The sequence below is a fragment of the Ovis canadensis genome, chromosome 10 (assembly GCF_042477335.2).
Source record: "Ovis canadensis isolate MfBH-ARS-UI-01 breed Bighorn chromosome 10, ARS-UI_OviCan_v2, whole genome shotgun sequence".
In the NCBI taxonomy this organism is placed as follows: Eukaryota; Metazoa; Chordata; class Mammalia; order Artiodactyla; family Bovidae; genus Ovis; species Ovis canadensis.
This window is the reverse complement of record NC_091254.1, coordinates 85094249-85116451: the sequence shown is the minus strand read 5'-3', so window position 1 is coordinate 85116451 and position 22203 is coordinate 85094249. Positions and strand designations below refer to the sequence as shown.

General features: G+C 40.4%; 1 protein-coding gene across 3 annotated transcripts in view; it reads right to left on the bottom strand.

The window, feature by feature from the left end:
• LOC138446668 (ATP-binding cassette sub-family C member 4-like) overlaps nt 1–22203 on the bottom strand; it is a 172526-nt gene that overhangs the window by 52645 nt on the left and 97678 nt on the right. For 2 of the 3 annotated variants that reach the window (XM_069601890.1, XM_069601891.1), the window contains 4 exons: nt 17833–17983; nt 9288–9407; nt 8022–8132; nt 1444–1544 (listed from right to left, as the gene is read on the bottom strand). In XM_069601890.1, the coding sequence (XP_069457991.1) occupies nt 1444–1544; nt 8022–8132; nt 9288–9407; nt 17833–17983 (483 nt within the window). Of the gene's footprint in view, nt 1–1050; nt 1303–1443; nt 1545–8021; nt 8133–9287; nt 9408–17832; nt 17984–22203 lie in introns of those variants that run through there. The other variant, XM_069601893.1, reaches the window with a different exon arrangement.

The following is a 22203-nucleotide window of genomic DNA, read 5'->3' as shown; positions in this document are numbered from 1 at the left end:
GATTTGAAAACTTGTTCATCATCTTCAACACTTTTACACATGACTACTTCCTTCAGTTTTATATTAAAGTTAAAAAATTAAAGAAATGCATAGTAAGATTTTATTGATCCTCCTTTCACATCTGAATAAAATTTTTTTTCAAAGAAAATAATACTTATGGACACCAATTAGTAATGTGTGGCTACAGAAGGGCCACGTGTTACAAATGAACAGAACTGGATGGTCATCAAATCTAATTTTAATAATCAGTCGTTTTCTACTCTGTTATGAGCTTCCCTGATAGTTCAGTTGGTAAAGAGTCTCCCTGCAACGCAGGAGACCCCAGTTCGATTCCTGGGTCCAGAAGTTCCCCTGAAGAAGGGATAGGCTACCTACTCCAGTATTCTTGGGCTTGCCTTGTGGCTCAGCTGGTAAAGAATCTTCCTGCAATGCGGGAGACCTGGGTTTGATACCTGTGTTGGGAAGCTCCCCTGGAGAAGGGAAAGGCTACCCACTCCAGTATTCTGGCCTGGAGAATTCTATAGACTGCATAGTCCATGGGGTCGAAAAGAGTTGGACACAACTGAGAGACTTTCACTATTTCTACTCTGTTAGAAGAAAGAAATGGAAAAACTATTTTTATTGCTTTTCTCCCTTTAGGAGAAGGTACAAATATTCAAAAGTGTGTAATATACACATCGATTAAGGTCTTCTGAACAACTATGACTCCACACCTTAGCACATTCTGAGAGGGAGCCTATCCTACCAGGAAGAGGGGCCACCAGCAAATTCAGTGTTCAACTCACACAAGAATAAATGATAAAATGGGGGAGGGGTAGAGGAACATAGTAATTAAATAAACCTCAAAATACTGGATTATTTTCTTTTACCAAAAACGAGGAATTACCCATTAAGAAACAAATACAAACAAGCTGCTAAAAAATTAGCTTATATTGCCTCCAGAATTTCAGAACCTCTCTCCTACAGAGACATTTATTGTATTTGAAGACAGTTTGTGATGAATACAAAACCTTCTGACATGGCATACACATGACTGAGAAAAATATGTACATATTTTATTTTACATTAACTTTAAGGACATGGAAAGTGAAACTGAAAGTTGCTCAGTCGTGCTCGACGCTTTGCAACCCCATGGACTGTAGCCCGCCAGGCTCCTCTGTCCATGGGGATTCTCCAGGCAAGAATACTGGAGTAGCCATTTCCTTTTCCAGGGGATCTTCTCAACCCAGGGATCGAAACTGAGTCTCTTGTGGCTCCTGTGTTGTAGGCGGATTCTTTACCATCTGAGCTACCAGGGAAGCCCTTAAGAAGATGGAAGAGAATGTAAAAAACTTTGTAAAATGATGTAAAAGTAACAGTTTCATTATTTTACATAAGAATTGCTTCTGTGTCAAATAACAGCAAGGAGACTGAAAAGAGTAAGAACAGAAAGATAAACATCACCATGTTCTCAACTTCCACACTTTGCCTGACGCACCACTGGGACATCCTGGTAAGTGTGATGGTGAGCGACAGCACCAGGCCAACATGCCCAGCATCCAAGGCTAAATGAGGAAGAAGAAGGATAAAGTCAGTCTACTTCTCAACCCCTCACAAGTTCCTCCTGTCACTCTACAAAGACGACACCTTTATTTTTATGATTTTTATTAGAATCATAGTTGATTTACAAAGTTGTGTTAGTTTCAGGTGTACAGTAAAGTGAATTAGCCAGACATATATGTAATATGTCATTACAGAGTATTAAATAGATTTCCCTGTGCTATATAGGAGAGCTTTTTTGTTATATATTTTATATATAGTGTGAGAAGACTCCTTTATAATATTTAAATCATTTGCATGTAATGATAGTATTACTGATTATACTACCTCTGTTATATGAGACAATAATAAAGTAAAAAAAAAAAAAAAAAACACTATGAGAGACTTCCCTGGTGGTCCAATAGCTAAGACTCTGAGCTCCCAATGCAGGGGCCCTGGTTCAATCCCTGGTCAGGGAACTAGATAGACTCCACGTGCCATAACTAAGAGTTCACATCCTGCAACTTAAGTCCTGCCTGTTACAACTAAGACTGAAGATCCTGTGTGCCCCAACTAAGACCCAGTATAGCCACATAAATAAGTAAAAAAAAATTTTTTTAATATTATGAATTTAGAAAGAACTAACAAAGTTGTTAAACAGAGGATGAGATGGTTGCATGGCATCACCAACTCAAGGGACATGAGTTTGAGTAAACTCCAGGAGTTGGTGATGGACAGGGAGGTCTGGCGTGCTGCAGTTCATAGATGGGACTGCAAAGAGTCAGACATGACTGAGCGACTAAACTGAACTGAACTGAACAAAGTTGTTGTTCAGTCACTAAGTCATGTCTGACTCTGTGTCGCCATGGACTGCAGCACACTAGGATTCCCTGTCCTTCATTATCTCCCGGAGTTTGCTCAAACTCATGTCCACTGAGTTAGTGATGCCATCCAACCACCTCATCCTCTGCCACCCACTTCTCCTCCTGCCTTCAATCTTTCCAGCATCAGGGTCTTCTCTAATGAGTCAGCTCTTCGCATCAGGTGGTCAAAGTATTGGAGCTTTAGCTTCAGCAACAGTCCTTCCAGTGAATATTCAGGGCTGATTTCCTTTCGGACTGACTGATTTGATCTCCTTATAGCGCAAAGGACTCTTGAGAGTCTTCAACACCACAGCTTGAAAGCATCAATTCTTCGGCCCTCAGCCTTTTCAATGGCCCAACTCTTAACATCCTTTGACAACTCTCACATGACTACTGGAAAAAATATAGCTTTCACAATATGGAACTTTGCTGGCAAAATGACATCTCTGCTTAGTAATATTCTGTCTAGATTTGTCATAGCTTTCATTCATGGCTGCAGTCACACTTTGAAGTGATTTTTGGAACCCAAGAAAATAAAGTCTGTCACTGCTTTCAATTTTTCCCCAGATGGGACCAGACATCATGATCTTAGTTTTTTGAAAGCTGAGTTTTAACCTAGCTTTTTCACTCTGCTCTGTCACTTTCATCAAGAGGTTCTTCACTTTCAGTCATTAGAGTGGTATCATCTGCATATGTGAGGTTATTGATACTTCTCCCAGAAATCCTGATTCCAGGTTGAGCTTCATCCAGCCCAGCATTTTGCATGATGTATTCATCATATAAATTAAATAAACATAGTGAAAATGTACATCCTTGTCATTCTCCTTTTCCAATTTTGAACCAGTCTGTTGTTCTACATCAGTTCTAACTGTTTCTTCTTGACCTGCACACAAGTTTCTCAGGAGACAGGTAAGATGGTCTGGTATTCCTATCTCTTTCAGAATTTTCCACAGTTTCTTGTGATCTACACAGTCAAAGCCTTTCTTTCTTTTTTTTTTCCTAAAAGGTTCATTTTTTAAATTTATTTTTCCATCTTTTTGCTTTTTTTTAAAATTTACTTTATTTTACTTTACAATATTGTATTGGTTTTGCCATACATCAACATGAATCCACCACAGGTGTACATGTGTTCGCATTCCTGAACCCCCCTCCCACATCCCACTCCATACCATCTCTCTTGGTCATCCCAGTGCACCAGCCTCAAGCATCTTGTATCCTGCATAGAACCTAGACTGGCTATTCGTTTCTTACATGCTATTATACATGTTTCAATGCCATTCTCCCAAATCATCCCACCCTCTCCCTCTCCCACAGAGTCTAAAAGACTGTTATATACATCTGTGTCTCTTTTGCTGTCTCACATACAGGGTTATCATTACCATCTTTCTAAATTCCATATATATATGTGTTAGTATATTGTATTGGTGTTCTTCTTTCTGGCTTACTTCACTCTGTATAATAGGCACCAGTTTCATCTACCTCATTAGAACTAATTCTAATGCATTCTTTTTAATGGCTGAGTAATACTCCATTGTGTATATGGACCACAGCTTTCTTATCCATTCATCTGCTGATGGACATCTAGGTTGCTTCCATGTTCTGGGTATTATAAACAGTGCTGCAATGAACATTGGGGTACACATGTCTCTTTCAATTCTGGTTTCCTTGGTGTGTATGCCTAGCAGTGGGATTGCTGGGTCATAAGGCAGTTCTATTTGCAGTTTTTTAAGGAATCTCCACACTGTTCTCCATAGTGGCTGTACTAGTTTGCATTCCCACCAACAGTGTAAGAGGGTTCCCTTTTCTCCACACCCTCTCCAGCATTTATTGCTTATAGACTTTTGGATCACAGCCATTCTGATTGGTGTGAAACGGTACCTCATTGTGGTCTTGATTTGCATTTCTCTGATAATGAGTGATGTTGAGCATCTTTTCATGTGTTTGTTAGCCATCTGTATGTCTTCTTTGGAGAAATGTCTATTTAGTTCTCAATGCCTTTCACATAGCCAATGAAGCAGATGTTTTTCTGTAATTCCCTTGTTTTCTCTATGATCCAGTGAATATTGGCAATTTGATCTCTGTTTCCTCTGCCTTTTGTAAACCCAGCTTGTACAGCTGGAAGTTCCTGGTTCATGTACTGTTGAAATCTTATTTGAAGGGCTTTGAGTATAAACTTACTAGTATGCAGAATGAGTGCAATTGCATGATAGCTTGAACATTCTTTGGCATTGCCTTTCTTTGGGACTGGAATGAAAACTGACCTTTTCCAATCCTGTGGCCACTGTTGAGTTTTCCAAATTTGCTGGTATATTGAGTGCAGCACTTCAACAGAATCATCTTTAAGGATTTTAAATTGCTCAGCTGGAATTCCATTTCCTTCACTAGCTTTGTTCGTAGTAATGCTTTGAAGTTAAGGCCCACTTGACTTCACAGGCCAGGATATCTGGCTTAGGTGAGTGACCACACCATCATGGCCATCCAGGTCATTAAGATCTTTTTTGTACAGTTCTTCTGTGTATTCTTGCCAACTCATCCTAATCTCTTCTACTTCTCTTAGGTCCTTTCCATTTTTGTCTTTTATCATATTACTCCCACCTGGACTGAGGTACCCTTGACAGTGTACTATAGGTGAGGATGTCATTGTTCAGAGTTTTGTCCATATGCTTCAATTATCATTATGTAATTTCACTTTCTATGTCCAATATAGCTGCAGTTGGAATTCCAAAAACAAGGTAATGGGTTTTTCAAAACAAGGCAGTGCTTTTAAATCTAAACTATTACTCTCATTTTTGCATTATTAAAGACTGTGATTCAGAGTTCTTGCTATGGAATAGTGAGGGATGGCGAATTCATGCCACACATTCCAACAACTGCTCATCTGGGACCCACACAGCAGTGAGGATACTGTTTTTGCTACAGAGACTCTTTCTCACACCAGTACACCAGACCCCTACAACCAAGAGATCCAAGTAGGCCCTAAAGTTATAACCTAAGCTGTACAGAAAGCTTAATAATAAACCTGGTTCTCTCTATCCAACTACAGGACACTACCTGGTATGTTCAGAAGGTCATCTTGCTACAGTTATGTAGACCTCAACCCATTCAAAGAAAAATAAAAATATAAAATATCTCCATGATGACCTACTGTAAACAAACAAACAAACAAACTACTTAAAGCAATCTACAGATTCAGTGTAATCCCTATCAAATTACCAATGGCATTTTTCACAGAATTAGACACAAAATTTACATTTTGTAGGGAAACACAAAATAACATGAATAGCCAATGTAATCTTGAGAAAAACAAAGAAGAAACTGGATGCTTGGGGCTGGTGCACTGAGACGACCCAGAGGGATGGTGTGGGGAGGGAGGAGGAAGGGGGTTTAGGATGGGGAACACGTGTATACCCGTGGCGGATTCATGTTGATGTATGGCAAAACCAATACAATATTGAAAAGCAATTAACCTCCAATTAAAATAAATAAATTAATATTTAAAAAAAAGAAAAATGAAGCTAGGAGGAATCATGCTCTATGTTTTCAGACCATACCACAAAGCTACAGTAACTGAAAGTGCCACCAAATGCTAGTGGCACCAAAATCAGAAATACAGATCAACAGGATAGGACAGAAAGCCCAGAGATAAACCCATGTGCCTATGATCACCTATGACAAAGAAAGCAAGAATAGACAATGGAGAAAAGACAGTCTCTTCAATAAGTGGTGCTGGGAAAGCTGGACAGCTACATGTAAAAGAATAAACTTAGAACATTCCTTAACACCATACACAAAAATAAACTCAAAATGGATTACAGACATAAATGTAAGACCAGACACTACAAAACTTTTAGATGAAAACACAGGGAGAACTCTTTCTGACATAAATTGCAGCAAGCTTTCTTTTTACCCACCTCCTAGAGCAATGAAAATAAAATAAAACATAAACCAATGAGACCCAATTAATATTAAAAACTTTTGCACAGCAAAGAAAACCATAAAAAATACCAAAGACAACCTAAAGAATGGGAGGAAATATTTGCAAACAAAGTGACTTAAAAGGGATTACTCTCCAAAATATACAAACAGTCCATGCACTTCAATATTAAACAATAAATAAACAACAAAATTTTTAAAATGGGTAGAAGACTAAGTGACATTCTCCAAAGAGCACATACAGATGGCCAAAAAGCACATGAAAAGATGGTCAACATCTTTAATTATTAGAGAAATGCATATCAAAACTACAGTGAAAAAAAATGAAAAAAAAAAAACTACAGTGAGGTTTCACCTCACATCAGTCAGAATGACCATCATCAAAAAACTTACAAACAATAAATACTGGAGAGATGTGGAGAAAAGGGCACCCTCCAACACTGTTTGTGGGAATGTAAACTGGTAGAGCCACTATGGAGAAAAATATGGAGCTTCCTTTAAAAACTAAAAATAGAGCTACCATATGATCCAGCAATCCCACTCCTGGGCATATATCCAGAGAAAACCATAATGCCAAAAGATGCATCCACCCTAATGTTCACTGCAGCACTATTCACAGTAGCCGGGACATGGAAGCAACCTAAATGTCCATCAACAGAGCAATGGAAAAGGAAGATGTGCTATCATACATACAATGGAATATTACCCAGCCATAGCAAAGGGAGAAATAAATAATGCCATTTGCAGCAACTTGGCTGGACCTAGAGATAGTCATACTGAGTGAAGTAAGTCAGACAGAGAAAAACAGAATATGATATTGCTTATATATGGATTATAACAAAAGGCTATAAATGAACTTATCTACAAAACAGACATAGAGTAACAGATGTAGAAAATAAACTTACAGTTACCAGGGGTAAGGGAGGGGAGGGATAAATTGGAAGACTCAGATTTACACATACATACTACTATATATAAAATATTAAAATAGATAATAAGAACTACTGTAAAGTACAGAGAACTCTGTAATGACCTACCTGGAAAAGGACCTAAAAAAGGGTAGATATATGTCTATGCATAGCAGATTGACTTTGCTATACACTGGAAACTAAAACAACAGTGTAAATGAACTATACCCCAGTAAAACTTAAAATAAAAATGAAAGAATGGCCTGAGCAAGTCAAAGCAGGGGCCCAAGGCACCACAGGTCTGCTGGAGCAGGCATGTTCATACCTGGTCTTTGCTCCTGAGGATTCCAAAAGTCAAAAACAGAAATTCTTTTCTAAAAGACAATTCATTTGAAGTATTAATCAAAATGGAAATTATTTTAAAAACACATGCACCCCAATGTTCATGGGTATGCAAAGAGAATCTTTAAGAAGTGGATATATGTACAACAGATTCACTTGGCTATACACCTGAAACTAACACATTGTAAATCAACCACATGCCAATCAAAAAAAAATTTTAATGGCCTCAACAAGGACCTACTGTAAATAAATAAGTAAATGGAAAAAAAGATAAAAATTCTCATCAAGACACAAATGACTTCACATGGACCTCACTGTGGAGTCACATATGCAGACACTTTAATACAATTCATTAGAACCAAAGAGTATACATATTAGACAAGATGACAAGAGTTTAATAACTACAAATAAAGCTATATACTGTAAACATACCACAAATATTCACATCTGTACTTACATTCTACCAGGATCAGGGCCCCAAAGGCAACAACAGTGACAAAGATGGCACAGATGACATCTAGATACACAGCGAGCCATCGGGACGTCGTCAAAAGCAGGAACCACGCCTCTGGGTTTGTGAACCATAATAAGTGCAATACATAAACAGAGAAACCATGTTAGCTGCTTCTCACGAGGGAGAGCATTTTCTCAGTCGAGCTACAGAAGATTTTACACAGGTAGGACAGCAAAGTTACACACCCAAGGAACCTGAAGATTCCGGAAAACTAGGTTCTAACACAAGACAATGTATGGGAGACACAGGAATCAGTCCAGGAAGCATGCACTGAAAACGTCAACCCACAGGTTATCAACAGAAACAGGATCACAAGAAGGAAGATGGAAAATCGCCTCATCAGTGCCTTTCCTGCAGTGCTGGGCCTCAGGGTGAAGATCATCCTCTCACAGGGCCGACTGCTCCCAGCTCTCACACAGCAGAGAGCACAGCTCACACTGTTTCCAGCACCTTCTGCCCTCACTACAGGGCCCTGTGGTGTTTATTCTTAGGAGCCACTGTCTATATGATTATCAGCTAACAGGATCTGCATGTGACTTTCAAAATGCCATTTTTATCTTCAAAATACAGTAATGATTGGAAAGTTTGGCTTGGATTTTATAGACTTAAGAGGAAATTCTGAATTTTCTACTTAGGGAAAAATCTTCACTGATAAAAACATAATCAAGTGGGTGGCAAATCAGGAAGTTATTTCCTCAATCACATCTGCCACCCTCCACGCTCTGAAAAGAGTCAACAAACTGCACCCTGGAGGGCGAAAACAGCCACCACCTGGTTCTGTAAATAAAGTTTTATTGGAACACAGGTACAACCATTCACTCATTTATTATTTGCCTGTCTTTGTGCTACAACAGCAAAGGTGAGTAGCTGCAACAGACACAGTATATAACACACAAAGCCTACAATATTTTCTATCTGGATCTTCACAAAAAAGAAGTTTGCTGACTCTTGCCCTAAAGAGACAGAAGTCTACAGGGCACAGTGATGCAAGGACAATGCGAGCCAGTCAGGGGAGCAAAGCAGGTGATGACAGGGAAGAAGGGAACCTTGAGGGGATGCTGAGAGGAAGGGGTGGGGGAGGCAGGTGTGCAGAGGGGGATGAGGGGTGACAAAGAGAGAGATGCAGGCAGCCAGGCCACCTGAGAGGGAGGTCAGCCTCAGAAGGGAGCACATCTCATCCATTGAGATCATGTCCAGAAACTTACAGACCTGAGTGCAAATCCTGGTGCACATCGAACAGTTCCTGAAACTTCTGTTCAGCTTTGTACGACCGGATGGTCCAGAGTCCCCGGAGAGAAGATGCTAAGTGGGAAAATACCGGGCTCTGTGCTGGGGAAACAGAGACAGACACATGACAGAGAAAGTCAGGGAGAAGCTGGACGCGAGGAAACCACTGCCTCCCAGGCTCTGTGGTCACACATTCCACCAAAGGGAATCTTCCATATGACCCTAAACTCCTGCTCACACCAAGCTTCACTTTAATAACCTGGGAAAGAAAGATTCTCCTTGAAACTATATTTGATCAAATTCAAATCACAGCTAGATTTAAATAAAGAAATTCTTGTTCTTTCATCAAGATCCTCTCAAACATGCCTCCCTCCAAATTTTTCTGGCATCTCACCAGGTAGGAATTGTTCACATTAAAAATACATATATATTGAAGTATAGTTGATTTACAATAATGTGCTAGTTTCAGGTATATAGTATAGTCATTCAGTTATTTTTTTCAGATTATATTCCATTACAGGTTATTACAAGATACTGAATAAAATTCCCTGTGCTTTACAGTAATTCCTTGTTGTTGTCTATTTGACACATTAATAGCAGTGTGTCTATTAATCCCATATTTCTAACTTGTTCTTCCCTCTGTCCCAATCCCCTTGGACAACTGTGTTTGTTTTCTATGTCTCTGAGTCTATTTCTATTTTGTGTACAGATTCATTTGTATTATTTTTAGATTACATATATAAGTGATATCATATTTATCTTTCTCTGACTTACTTTACTAATAATATTCCCTAAGTCCATAAATGTTGCTGCAAATGGTAATACTTCATTCTTTTTCATGGGTGAGTAATTACTATTCACTAATTTTTGAATCAGTAGCATTTTAAAATTTAATTCCTCATTAGAGTCCTCACCACACTGAATTCAGGTGAGCTATCTGTGTCTTGTCTCCTCCTTAGATAGGTAACCTAAGGGCTGGGATAGAGTCAGTACATCCCCCACCCTGAACCAGAGCCAAACACAGAACAGCAGTGAGATAAGTCAGGGGAGCAGACAGTCTGCCATCTACCCGTCCTGGGCCTCCCCCTGCACCTGTGCCAGGAGCCTCTGTGTGGGTCACCCGGCACTGCGTTGCCCTTGTGACCACAGGACCCGGCAGATGAGGAGCCTTTGAACAGTCTTGACTTCTGCTCCGGGAACCTGATGAATGTTTTTATAACTGCCTGATAGATAAATGTCCTAGTGTTCAGAGATCACGGTGGTATGTGACACTCACATCATTCTTTTAGACTCTGACAGTGGCCTCAGTGTCCATCTTTTGAGTGACTTCATGTGGGTTTGGGGCCTGGTGTCACATGACTGCCCGTTTCCTGCCATCTTCTCTAAGAGCACACTGACCACGAGCTTCAGGATCAGGCTCCTGCCTCTCAGGGAACAGGTGGGCTGCAGGCTTCCAGGCAGGGAGGACACTTCCTGGTAGGGTTTTCATTCCTCACCATGAATGAGGCTGTAACTTGCTGTTGTCAGGGGCACATAGTGAGCCTGTGACCTCTGTCTGGGGTGAGTGATAATTTGTGCTGTATCAGCAGGAAATACTGACATCACTTTGTTACTTGTGTGTCTCCTAGAGAAGGCCTGTTAGTACAATGAGGTTGTTTATGCGAAGTTAGTAATGCATCTTATAGGAGGCCACAGAGATTTTATAAAATGATGGGGAAAGAATCAAGGGTGAAACTCCAAACTGTTCTCAGATCCTCACTCTTTAGTCCAGTATCTGAATGCCTGTCTGGTGACAGTTCAGTCAGTACCAACATGCATCTGGGCACTGCACATTTAGAGGGGTTGAGGTACAAATAGGTAAAGACACAGAACCTTCTCTTGTGTTTAGTGTTCCCAGTTCTATAAGGAAGGAAGGAGCAGGCTTCCTTCTGTGAGACACTGGGGCTCAGAGAGAATGGGAAGCCCTGGACTGGGGGAGGACAGCCTGGGCTGGGGGCCAGGTGACCATCCACTCAGCCCTAGGATGAGATGGTTGGATGGCATCACCAACTCAATGGACATGAGTCTGAGCAAACTCTGGGAGACGGTGAAGGACAGGGAAGCCTGGCATGCTGCATGTAGTCCATGGGGTCAAAGAGTCGGACACGACTGAGGGACTAAACACAACCACCATCACCGCCACCTAGAGAGAGAACATAAACATTCTAATCAACTGGCCACCACATGTGGTTATCTGAGGTGTGCAGGACGGGATACCTGGATTAAATGTATTGTCTAACTTGTTTCAGCCTACTGGCTGCAAAAAGTCCAAATATTCCACAGTGATGGTGCCAAAGTTCTCAGACTCTCCAGATCAAATACTGAGAAATCCTGTACTGCTTCTTGACAAAAGCCTCAGGAGGAGCCCTTCTCTCCACTTCCATATGAATGGGAAATTGCCCTTCCCCAGGCAAAAATTCTGTCAAATATTCTCTCTGGAACAACCTCTCTCTCAATGTTGCAGAGACCTGCTTTGCAACAAGACTGTTGAATGACTCCATTTCATGAGTGGCCTCAAACCATAAAATGTCTGGAGCCCTATCTACACAGAAGACTGGATGGAGCTCATCACTTCCTCTTCTGCCTCCCCAGGTCCTACCATTCCACTCAGTCATACAGGTAAACGTCACACACATCTGGACTCTACTGCTCCCATCCATCCAAACACCTCGCCAAACTCAACCTCACAGGAGGTTAGCTGCTTCTCTTGATGAGTGAAAATGTCTTCTACAGATTTTATGAAACTGATGATCACTATCCGTTTTGAAAATAAAGGTAAGTACCTCAAGTGTTTATTATTAAAAACAAAACATAAAAATGCCACAATTAAAAAAAAAAATCTCCTCTGACTGGACGAACTGAGATTTGTTTTCCACTTAGTAGATACAGAAAAGCATGAGACTCTATATGCGTCTGTTCTTGGCTTGGTTTCTAGAAGGTTAAGCTGGTATTAATTTGCAATAATTATTCATGGTTGAGGTCTCTGATGCAAATATATTCTCTCCTTACTTTTTGGCTATTGTTTTTATAACTTTAAAAAATATATAATATTTTCCTTATTTTTATTTTAATATTTATGAAATGTATACATTAATAAGAGAGAAATTTGATTATTTAATCATCTGTAATTACCTGTAGAATAGACTAACTAATCATAAAATGTGTTTCCCATTATTCTGTTTTTTGGCTTCACCTTGCAGGATCTGATTTCCCAACCAGGGACTGAAGGGGTGGCCCCCACATTGGAAGGACAGAGTCTTACCCCAGGATCACCAGAGAAGTCTCTGTTCCCCACTATTCTAAAACTAGGAAGGTGAATGGAGTAATCAACTAAATGCATACTGAACAGTTCCCCTTTGAGTTCTCCTAGGGGATTATTTTCAGCATCATTTATATGAATAGCTTTGAAAAAGGGGTACACAAACAGTGTGGTGTCACCGCAAATCCTGACAATGACAAAGAGCAAACCTGAAAGTAACAGGGCTTATCTTTTCAGCAGGGCTTCCCTGGCTTAGACATTAAAGAATCCACCGGTGATACGAGAGACTGGGTTCAATCCCTAGGTCAGGAAGATACTCTAGAGAAGGGAATGGCTCCCAACTCCAGTATTCTTGCCTGGGGAACTCCATGGACAGAAGAGCCTAGTGGGCTACAGTCCACGTGGTTGCAAAGAGTTGGACATGACTGAGTGACTAACACACATCTCCTCAGTGATCAATGCAAAGAAATAGAGGAAAACAATAGAATGGGAAAGACTATCGATCTCTTCAAGAAAATTAAAGATACCAAGGGGTTCAATAAAGGACAGAAATGGTAGGGACCTAACAGAAGAAGATATTAAGAAGAGGTGGCAAGAATACACAGAAGAACTGGACAAAAAAAAGATCTTCATGACCCAGATAATCACCATGGTGTGATCACTCAACTAGAGCCAGACATCCTGGAATATGAAGTCAAGTGAGCCTTAGAAAACATCACTATGAACAAAGCTAGTGGAGGTGATGGAATTCCAGTTGAGCTATTTCAAATCCTGAAAGATGATGCTGTGAAAGTGCTGCACTCAATATGCCAGCAAATTTGGAAAACTCAGCAGTGGCCACAGGACTGGAAAAGGTCAGTTTTCATTCCAATCCCAAAGAAAGGCAATGCCAAAGAATGCTCAAACTACAACACAATTGCACCCATCTCACACACTAGTAAAGTAATGCTTAAAATTCTCCAAGCCAGGCTTCAGCAATACGTGAACCATGAACTCCCTGATGTTCAAGCTGGTTTTAGAAAAGGCAGAGGAACTATAGATCAAATTGCCTACATCTGGTGGATCATAGAAAAAGCAAGAGAGTTCCAGAAAGACATCTATTTCTGCTTTATTGACCATGCCAAAGTGCTGGGAACCAGCGTAATGAACTCCGCCCATGGCAAAGGTCATGAGGAAGGAGGCTTGGCATACGCAAAGGCGTGATCAAGCCTCAGGAAACCCCCTGTTCCTGAGCATCTACCCCAAAACCAGAGTCTGTTTTATGCTCTCCCCCATAACTCTTTTTCTCGGAGAAGGAGTAAACCTGCAGCTCCAAGGCAATAAAAATTCTTGGGCATGACAAGAGCATTTCAGCTTACAGACTCCTCTGAAGGTTATCTAGCCCGCCTGTATAGGTTCGTCTAGCCACATGTGATTGTTTACAGCCTCCCAATCTGAGAGGCACAAGATGTTTTAGACTTACTAAAGGCAAATTCTTTTGGGGAATTGGAAATTATTAGTATAGTGGGTTGGTTAGGAATTATATTGGTGATGGGTTTTTCATTTGTTGTGCTAATAATTGCTGCTAATTTCCTGCCCTGGGTGTGACAAGGGTGTCTTAAATCAAACCTCTCTGCTGACACACTAGCTTGTGTGACAGGATTATCCATACTCCTACCACATGATTGTTTACAACCTCTCAACCATAAACAGCACAGAGAGTTTTGGAGTATTTTGAGAGTCTTAATTAGCATAGGGCTTTTCTCATTGTTGAGTCAATGATTGCCACCAGGCCTCCATATCCTTAGGCACCTGGGAATATATTAATCAATGTATTTGGAATATAGAAAAGGAAATATAGTAGTTTTTAAGGTTAGCAATACTAGACTTTTTGAGTTAATGAAATTTCTCTTTTGTAAGAGATCACTGTATGTAAAATAGTGTATGTAAAATAGATCACTATATGTAAAAATGTAACTTTATCACTATCTTAAGACTAAATAGATCTTAAGGGGAACATTGGTGAAAGGATTTTCATTTGTTGGGTTGATGTTTGCTGCTATATCTCCATGTTCCCTGCCCTTATAATGAATATAACTAGCATATAGGAGAAATAAGCATTAACCTTTAAGCATATAGGAGAAACAAGCATTAACTTTTAAGCATATAGGAGAAATAAGTATCAACCTTTAAGATTAATCATTTAACCTTGGGTTAAATAAATTCCTTTCTTGATTGTAACTCACTACACCCTCATCCTATAGGAATGCAACTTTATTTGGAGGGTGGTGCCTGGTTTACGAAGAAACACCCTTGGAAAAAATAAGTTTTTGGTTATCAGAAAGAAAGGATCATAAAATGTCAGCAGGTCTCATGGCCAGAAGATGATGTAAAATCCCTAAGACCTTTTTTTTATACATTTATGTGAAGCACCTGACTTTGATAAAGGTCAGGACTGCTGACCCCCACGTGACTCTGTATTCCTCCCTATGTGTAACAAAAGGTATATAAGCAAACCCAAAAATAAAGAAATGGGATCGGTTTCCGGAAAGACTGATACCCTCATGTCGTTCTTTATTGCTCCCCGTTTTTCCGGCTGAATTCCCATCTGGAGCATGGATGCTATTCCATGTAAACCAAGTTATTCAGCCTCTTTTTCTCCACTAATTTTCCTACTACAATATCCGTTTCTAATCTCTCTGTATATCTGTAATTAAATATGTATTTTTCCAAGGACAACAACTCTGTCCCCACCTTCGAATCACCCTGGATCCACCGGGGCTGGACCCCGGCACCAAAGCCTTTGTCTATGTGGATCACAATAAACTGTGGAAAATTCTGAAAGAGATAGGCATACCAGACCACCTGACCTGCCTCTTAAGAAACCTGTATGCAGGTCAGGAAGCAACAGTTAGAACTGGATATGGAACAACAGACTGGTTCCAAATAGGAAAAGGAGTATGGCAAGGCTGTATATTGTCTCCCTGCTTATTTAACTTATATGCAGAGTACATCATGAGAAATGCTGGGCTGGAAGAAGCACAAGCTGGAATCAAGGTAGCCAGGAGAAATATCAATAACCTCAGATATGCAAATGACACTACCCTTATGGCAGAAAATGAAGAACAAAAGAGCCTCTTGATGAAAGTGAAAGAGGAGCATGAAAAAGTTGGCTTGAAGCTCAACATTCAGAAACTAAGATCATGGCATCTGGTCCCATCACTTCATGTGAAACAGATGGGAAACAGTGGAAAACTTTATTTTGGAGGGCTCCAAAATCACTGCAGATGGTGATTGCAGCCTTGAAATTAAAAGACACTTACCTTGGAAGGAAAGTTGTGACCAACCTAGACAGCATATTAAAAAGCAAAGACATTACTTTGCCAACAAAGGTCCATCTAGTCAAAGCTATGGTTTTTTCAGTAGTCATGTATGGATGTGAGAGTTGTACTATAAAGAAAGCTGATTGCAGAAGAATTGATGCTTTTGAATTGTGGTGTTGGAGAAGACTCCTGAGAGTCCCTTGGACTCCAGGGAGATCCAGCCCGTCCATTGTAAAGGAGATCAGTCCTGGGTGTTCATTGGAAGGACTGATGTTGAAGCTGAAGCTCCAATACTTTGGCCACCTGATACGAAGAGGTGACTCATTTGAAAAGACCCTGATGCTGGGAAAGATTGAGGGCAGAATGAGAAGGGGACGACAGAGGATGAGATGGTTGGATGGCATCATTGACTCAATGGACATGGCTTTGGGTGGACTCTAGTAGTTGGTGATGGACATGGAGGCCTGGCATGCTGTGGTTCATGGGGTCACAAAGAGTCGGACATGACTGAGCGACTGAGCTGAATTTTCAATACTTTTAACAACTGCAACTTACTAGAACATGTGAAAAAATGTATTTTTCAAATATATCACTTCTGACATATATTTCCTGAGGTCTCCTTTCCTTTGCCTAATCTTTTCCTTTCCTTGTCATTTCTGGTAACTTTCAGTTTAGTTCAGTTCAGTTGCTCAGTTGTGTCTGACTCATGGCAACACCATGGACTGCAGCATGCCAGGCCTCCCTGCCCATCACCAACTCCCAGAATTTACCCAAACTCATGTCCATTGAGTCAGTGATGCCACCCAACCATCTCATCCTCTGTTATCCCCTTCTCCTCCTGCCTTCAATCTTTCCCAGGATCAGGGTCTTTTCAAATGAGTCATCTCTTTGCATCAGGTGGCCAAAGTATGGGAGTTTCAGCTTCAACATCAGTCCTTCCAATGAACACCAAGGATTGACCTCCTTTAGGATGGACTGGTTGGATTTCTTTGCAGTCTAAGGGACTCTGAAGAGTCTTCTCCAACACCACAGTTCAAAAGCATCAATTCTTCAGCACTCAGCTTTGTTTTGAAGAAAAATTCTCTATTTTCCTTCTATAAGAGTTTCAACATGATTAAATACTTTCAGTTCAGTTCAGTTCAGTTCAGTCACTCAGTCGTGTCCGACTCTTTGTGACCTCATGAATCGCAGCATGCCAGGCCTCCCTGTCCATCACCAACTCCCAGAGTTCACTCACACTCGCATCCATCAAGTCAGCGATGCCATCCAGCCATCTCATTCTCTGTCGTCCCCTTCTCCTGCCCCCAATCCCTCCCAGCATCAAAGTTTTCTCCAATGAGTCAACTCTTCACATGAAGTGGCCAAAGTACTGGAGTTTCAGCTTTAGCATCATTCCTTCCAAAGAAATCCCAGGGCTGATCTCCTTCAGAATGGACTGGTTGGATCTCCTTGCATTCCAAGGGACTCTCAAGAGCCTTCTCCAACACCACAGTTCAAAAGCATCAATTCTTTGGCGCTCAGCCTTCTTCACAGTCCAACTCTCACATCCATACATGACTACTGGAAAAACCATAGGCTTGACTAGACGGACCTTAGTCGGCAAAGTAATGTCTCTGCTTTTGAGTATTAATAGAGTGGATACTCTGTGTAAGGAAGTATGTCATGAACAAGACAGAAATGGTCCCTGTCCTCATGGTGCTCACATCCATCTTCCTTGGGCTAAAATGCAAAGTGCAGCTGAACCACCGCCAGCTCCATTTGCCTTAAGGGCCAAACCTACTCTCAGGGGCCATAACTTTCAATCACTTAATGTTAACAGTGAGAAATTCTACAGGACAGTCTGCAGAATTTCAAGGGTCTGGTTAATTACAGTATGAATGGAAGTCAGCCTGCACTGCCCTCCCAACCTGAGAGCCCTGGTACTCACTTGTACATTCCAGGCGTTTCACATCCCGTGACGTCTCTAAGAAATATCGCCGAAGAAAAAAGAAAATGATGCCAAGGGGAATCACAGGTATAGCAGTCCAAGGAATCGCAGCCACCATCACAACCATGACACCAATCATAAGTAGAAATGTCTGAAATATTGAAAATACAGAGGCCTTTATGTCAAAGACACTTTTCAAAGATAAATTTTATTGATTTGTTAGGATTAAACTCCTTTCTTTGCAATTTGTTGAAACAGCAGGGAATCCTTTCCCTTCCAAAAAAATTATAGGTGGTCCTCATGATGTTTATTGTATGCACCAAACACTCTGATAAGAACTTTCTAGGTATCAGCTCTTGTGATACACTTAGCAGCCCTTTGAGGCAGGTATTACTATTTTTAACAGATGAGACTATTTGAGGCTCAGAGAGTAGGAGCTGCATCTCAATCCGTCAGGAGTCAGCAGGTATTACTAGAGAGATGAGGAATCCAGACACATCAGCTATACATGTAGGGATAAAGAAGTGGTTAATTACAAATTCAGTGTAACATATCTAGTAACAGTATTATCTAATTTTGCAAATGGAGACAGTGAGGAACAGGGAGAGGTAAAGCAACTTGATGGAGACTGCAAAGCCTAAGTCATGGCATTGGCAAGCCCAAGTAATGAGCCATTATGACATATTTAAGCTTGCCCCCAATATACAGCCTTCTTTCTATCATTATACCAAGTACTTAAAAGGCCCATTCAAAAGGTTAACTATTATAACAACTCAGATTCCATTTACAATGTGTATACTGTGTGTAAGGCTCTGTGCTGAGTTCCATGAACATTCTCTTAATCATCACATTATCCCCTGAGATGATATTCTCTGGGGAAATGATCTTGGCCTATAAAAGACAGCAGGTAGAATAGAAAATGAAATCATTGGTTGATGCTGATTTAAGCATCCATCTTTATCAGGAAAATTATGATACCCTGGAGGACAGTATCAGGTAATAAGAATGCAATCAACATTTAGTGTCTGCCAGCTATGAAATGGGGTGGGGTGGTAGGGACTAGCAGATTCACCCAGTCTGGGCCAAGGCCTCTGATGTTTATGATCTCAGGTGGATACAAATCCATGGTGATCTGCACAGGGTGCTGGGGAAACACAGGGAGGAATATCTGAATATTTTTAGATGATTCTAAGGCTCATGACTGATTTTACAGGCTTGTTTAACAAACAGAAAGAATGGCATGAATGATTTGCAGGCAGTAATCACAGTTGATGGAAATTTTGACCAAAAGGGAGCTGGGATGAAAAGGTTGAGATGCTTGTCTGAGTTAACACTGGCTGTTCTTTAAGATAAGAAATACAAGGTTGGCAGGGTAAGTGGTTGTCCTAAAGCTTCCCAGAAAGGTACTGCTTATCCTAGAGGAGAGGAGAAGTTTGTGCTCAGGGAATCCCAGAGCCACAGCTGAAGGCGGGAGGAGCAAACGACCAGAACTGTGACTCTGTGCCCAGGAGCCCTTGGGAACCAAACTGCATGATCTGGATGGAGACCCATGTGCTTTTCCTGTTTCTCCCCACCTCTCCCGTGGTATCAAAAGAAAAGTCAGAGTGAAGAGGATGGGATTCTGAAGGAATAAATGCTAATCATAAGTAGAAAAAAATAGGGCTGTCTGACCTCCCTCCTACTAGACCTACAGAAAACAATTTCTTACAGCCGCTGGCTTGACTGTGCATCCTACCAGACTACAACCTTCATGTTCATGGGGAGGGGTCCTTCCAGCTCCTTCTAAGTCTAGCCTTTAGGTCACTTGGCTTGCCATTGTTGTTTAAAAAAAAAAAAAAAAGCTACTAAAATGTTAATTATAAAAAAATTCAAATTACTGGTTTTTAGCAGACTTGTATCATTTGATGACCATTCATTCATTTCAATAATCTGGGTCTCCCCAGATGTCTTCCCTGGTGGATCAGTGATTAAAGAATCTGACTGCTATGCAGGAGACCTAGGTTTGATCCCTGGGTCAAGAAATTCCCCTGGAGAAGGAAATGGCAACCCTCTCCAGTATTCTTGCCTGGAAAATCCCATGGGCAGAGGAACCTGGCAGGCTAGAGTCCCTGGGGTCAAAGAGTCAGAAAAGACTGAGCGACTAAACCACTCCAGGTGAGGGCCTTTTATGACTAACCCAGCCCAGTAGGTAACCTGGGAGGCAGAGATAAGATCAAAATGAAGGGCTCCATGGAAGCTGTGCCAATGCTTTTTCCTTAGGTAACCACTGAAAACCCATTACTATTGCCCTCAGAACTTCTGAAGTTAGGTTTGGTCTTTCAGATTTCATGGTCCTAAATTCTAGGCAATGCAAAAAGGATGTCTCTAAAGGTTTTATTACACACACACACACACAATTTGCTCCCAACTGAGAGTCACAGCTAACTCCACTGGAGAGGGAATGGTGGGGTTTGGTTCACAGTTTGCTAACCAGCACAATAGGAAGCTTTAGGGAAACATGGTGTGTCTCTTCCTTCATGTTTAGTGTATCTCACTGATCAATGGTTTCCTTTTCACTTTTGTCAGGGTTCAACGTTAATACAAAATTTAACTCTGGAGTCCTCTTATTTGCTAATTTAACAAGGTACACCTTAAAAAGAAGGACATTATAAAAGTATATCATAGGGAAATGTACTCAACATTCTGTGATAACCTATATAAGAAAAGAATCTAAAAAAGAATGAATATATGTACATGTATAACCTAATCACTTTGCTGTACATCTGAAATAAACACACCACTGTAAATCAACCATATTCCAATAAACTTAAAATAAATTTTAAAAAAGAAAAAAGTCTTTAAAAAAGCTAAAAGTCAAGGGCTTTGAAATTCATCTTATAAATAAAGAAAAAAAACAGCATATTAAAGTATGTAGAAGAATGAAAATAAGAAAAAATAGACTCTTGAGAGCCCCTGGGACAGCAAGATCAAACCAGTCAATTCCAAAGGAAATCAATACTGATTATTCACTGGAAAGATTGGATGCTGAAGCTCCAATACTTTGGCCATCTGATGTGAAGTGCTGACTCACTGAAAAAGACCCTGATGCTGGGAACGACTGAGGGCAGGAGGAGAAGGAAGCAACTCAGGATGAGATGGTTGGATGGCATCATCAACTTAATGGACCTGAGTTTGAAGAAACTCTGGGAGATAGTGAAGGACAGGCAAGCCTGGTGTGCTGCAGTCCATGAGATCACAAAAAGTCAGGCACAATTGAACAACTAAATGACAAAAGACCTGAGTGAAAGAGAAAACTAAATTCTAAGCAGAAAAATCAACAAACACAAAGCGTGGTTCTTTGAAATCACTAAAAATCCAAAAGAAAGGAAAAAAAAAGAGAAAATTTAAAATTCACACACATTAAAAGAGGATAACATGAAAGATTGGGATTCCCTGGTGGCTCAGACTGTAAAAAATCTGCCTGCAGTAGGGGAGATCCACGTTTGAGCCCTGGGTTGGGAAGATCTCCTGGAAAAGGAAGTGACAACCTACACCAGTATTCTTGCCTGGAGAATCCCATGGACAGAGGAGACTGACAGGTACAGTGCATGGGGTTACAAAGAGTAGGACATGACTGAGGAACTAACACTTTAGCTTCCATTTTAATACAAAAGACACCATAAGCATTACAAAGAGAATATAATAAACATTGTGCAGATAAATTTTAAAATTTTAATGTAAAGGACAAATGTCTTTTAAAATGACATAAAAACTAGCATAATGACATAGAAAACCTGAATAACTGCATATTGATTTAAGAATTTTAATACTTTTTAAAATTTTACTTTATTTTATTGTTTTGGCCATTCCATGTAGCTTGTAGGATCTTAGTTTTCCTACCAGCAATTGAACCCAGGCCCACAGCATTGAAGGCACCAAGTCATGACCACTGGACTATCAGGGAATTCACTGAATACATAATTTTTAAATTTCTCAAAGAAAAGACTGTAAGTCCAAAGGGCTTCACAAAAACATTGTGCAGAAAAGTTTTACCAAACTTTCCTAGGGTACTTTTCCAGGGTCCAGCATTATCATGACATAAAAACCAGATAAAGACATTAAAAGAAAGAAAAATTGAAAACCAAACTATCTTGGAATATTAAACAACATAACAATGAACTGAATCTAGCCATATAAAAAAAGATAATATTCCACAATCTAACTTAACTGGGCAAGTCTAAAATCCTCAGGTTCGCCTGTTACAAAGGACAGGCCGGAACCCTTGGGCAGGTGCTGATGCTGTTCACCACAAGCAGAATTTCTTTTTACTTCAGGGAGGCTTTGTCCCTACTCAAAATCAACTGATTACAGACTTCAATCACATCTACAAAA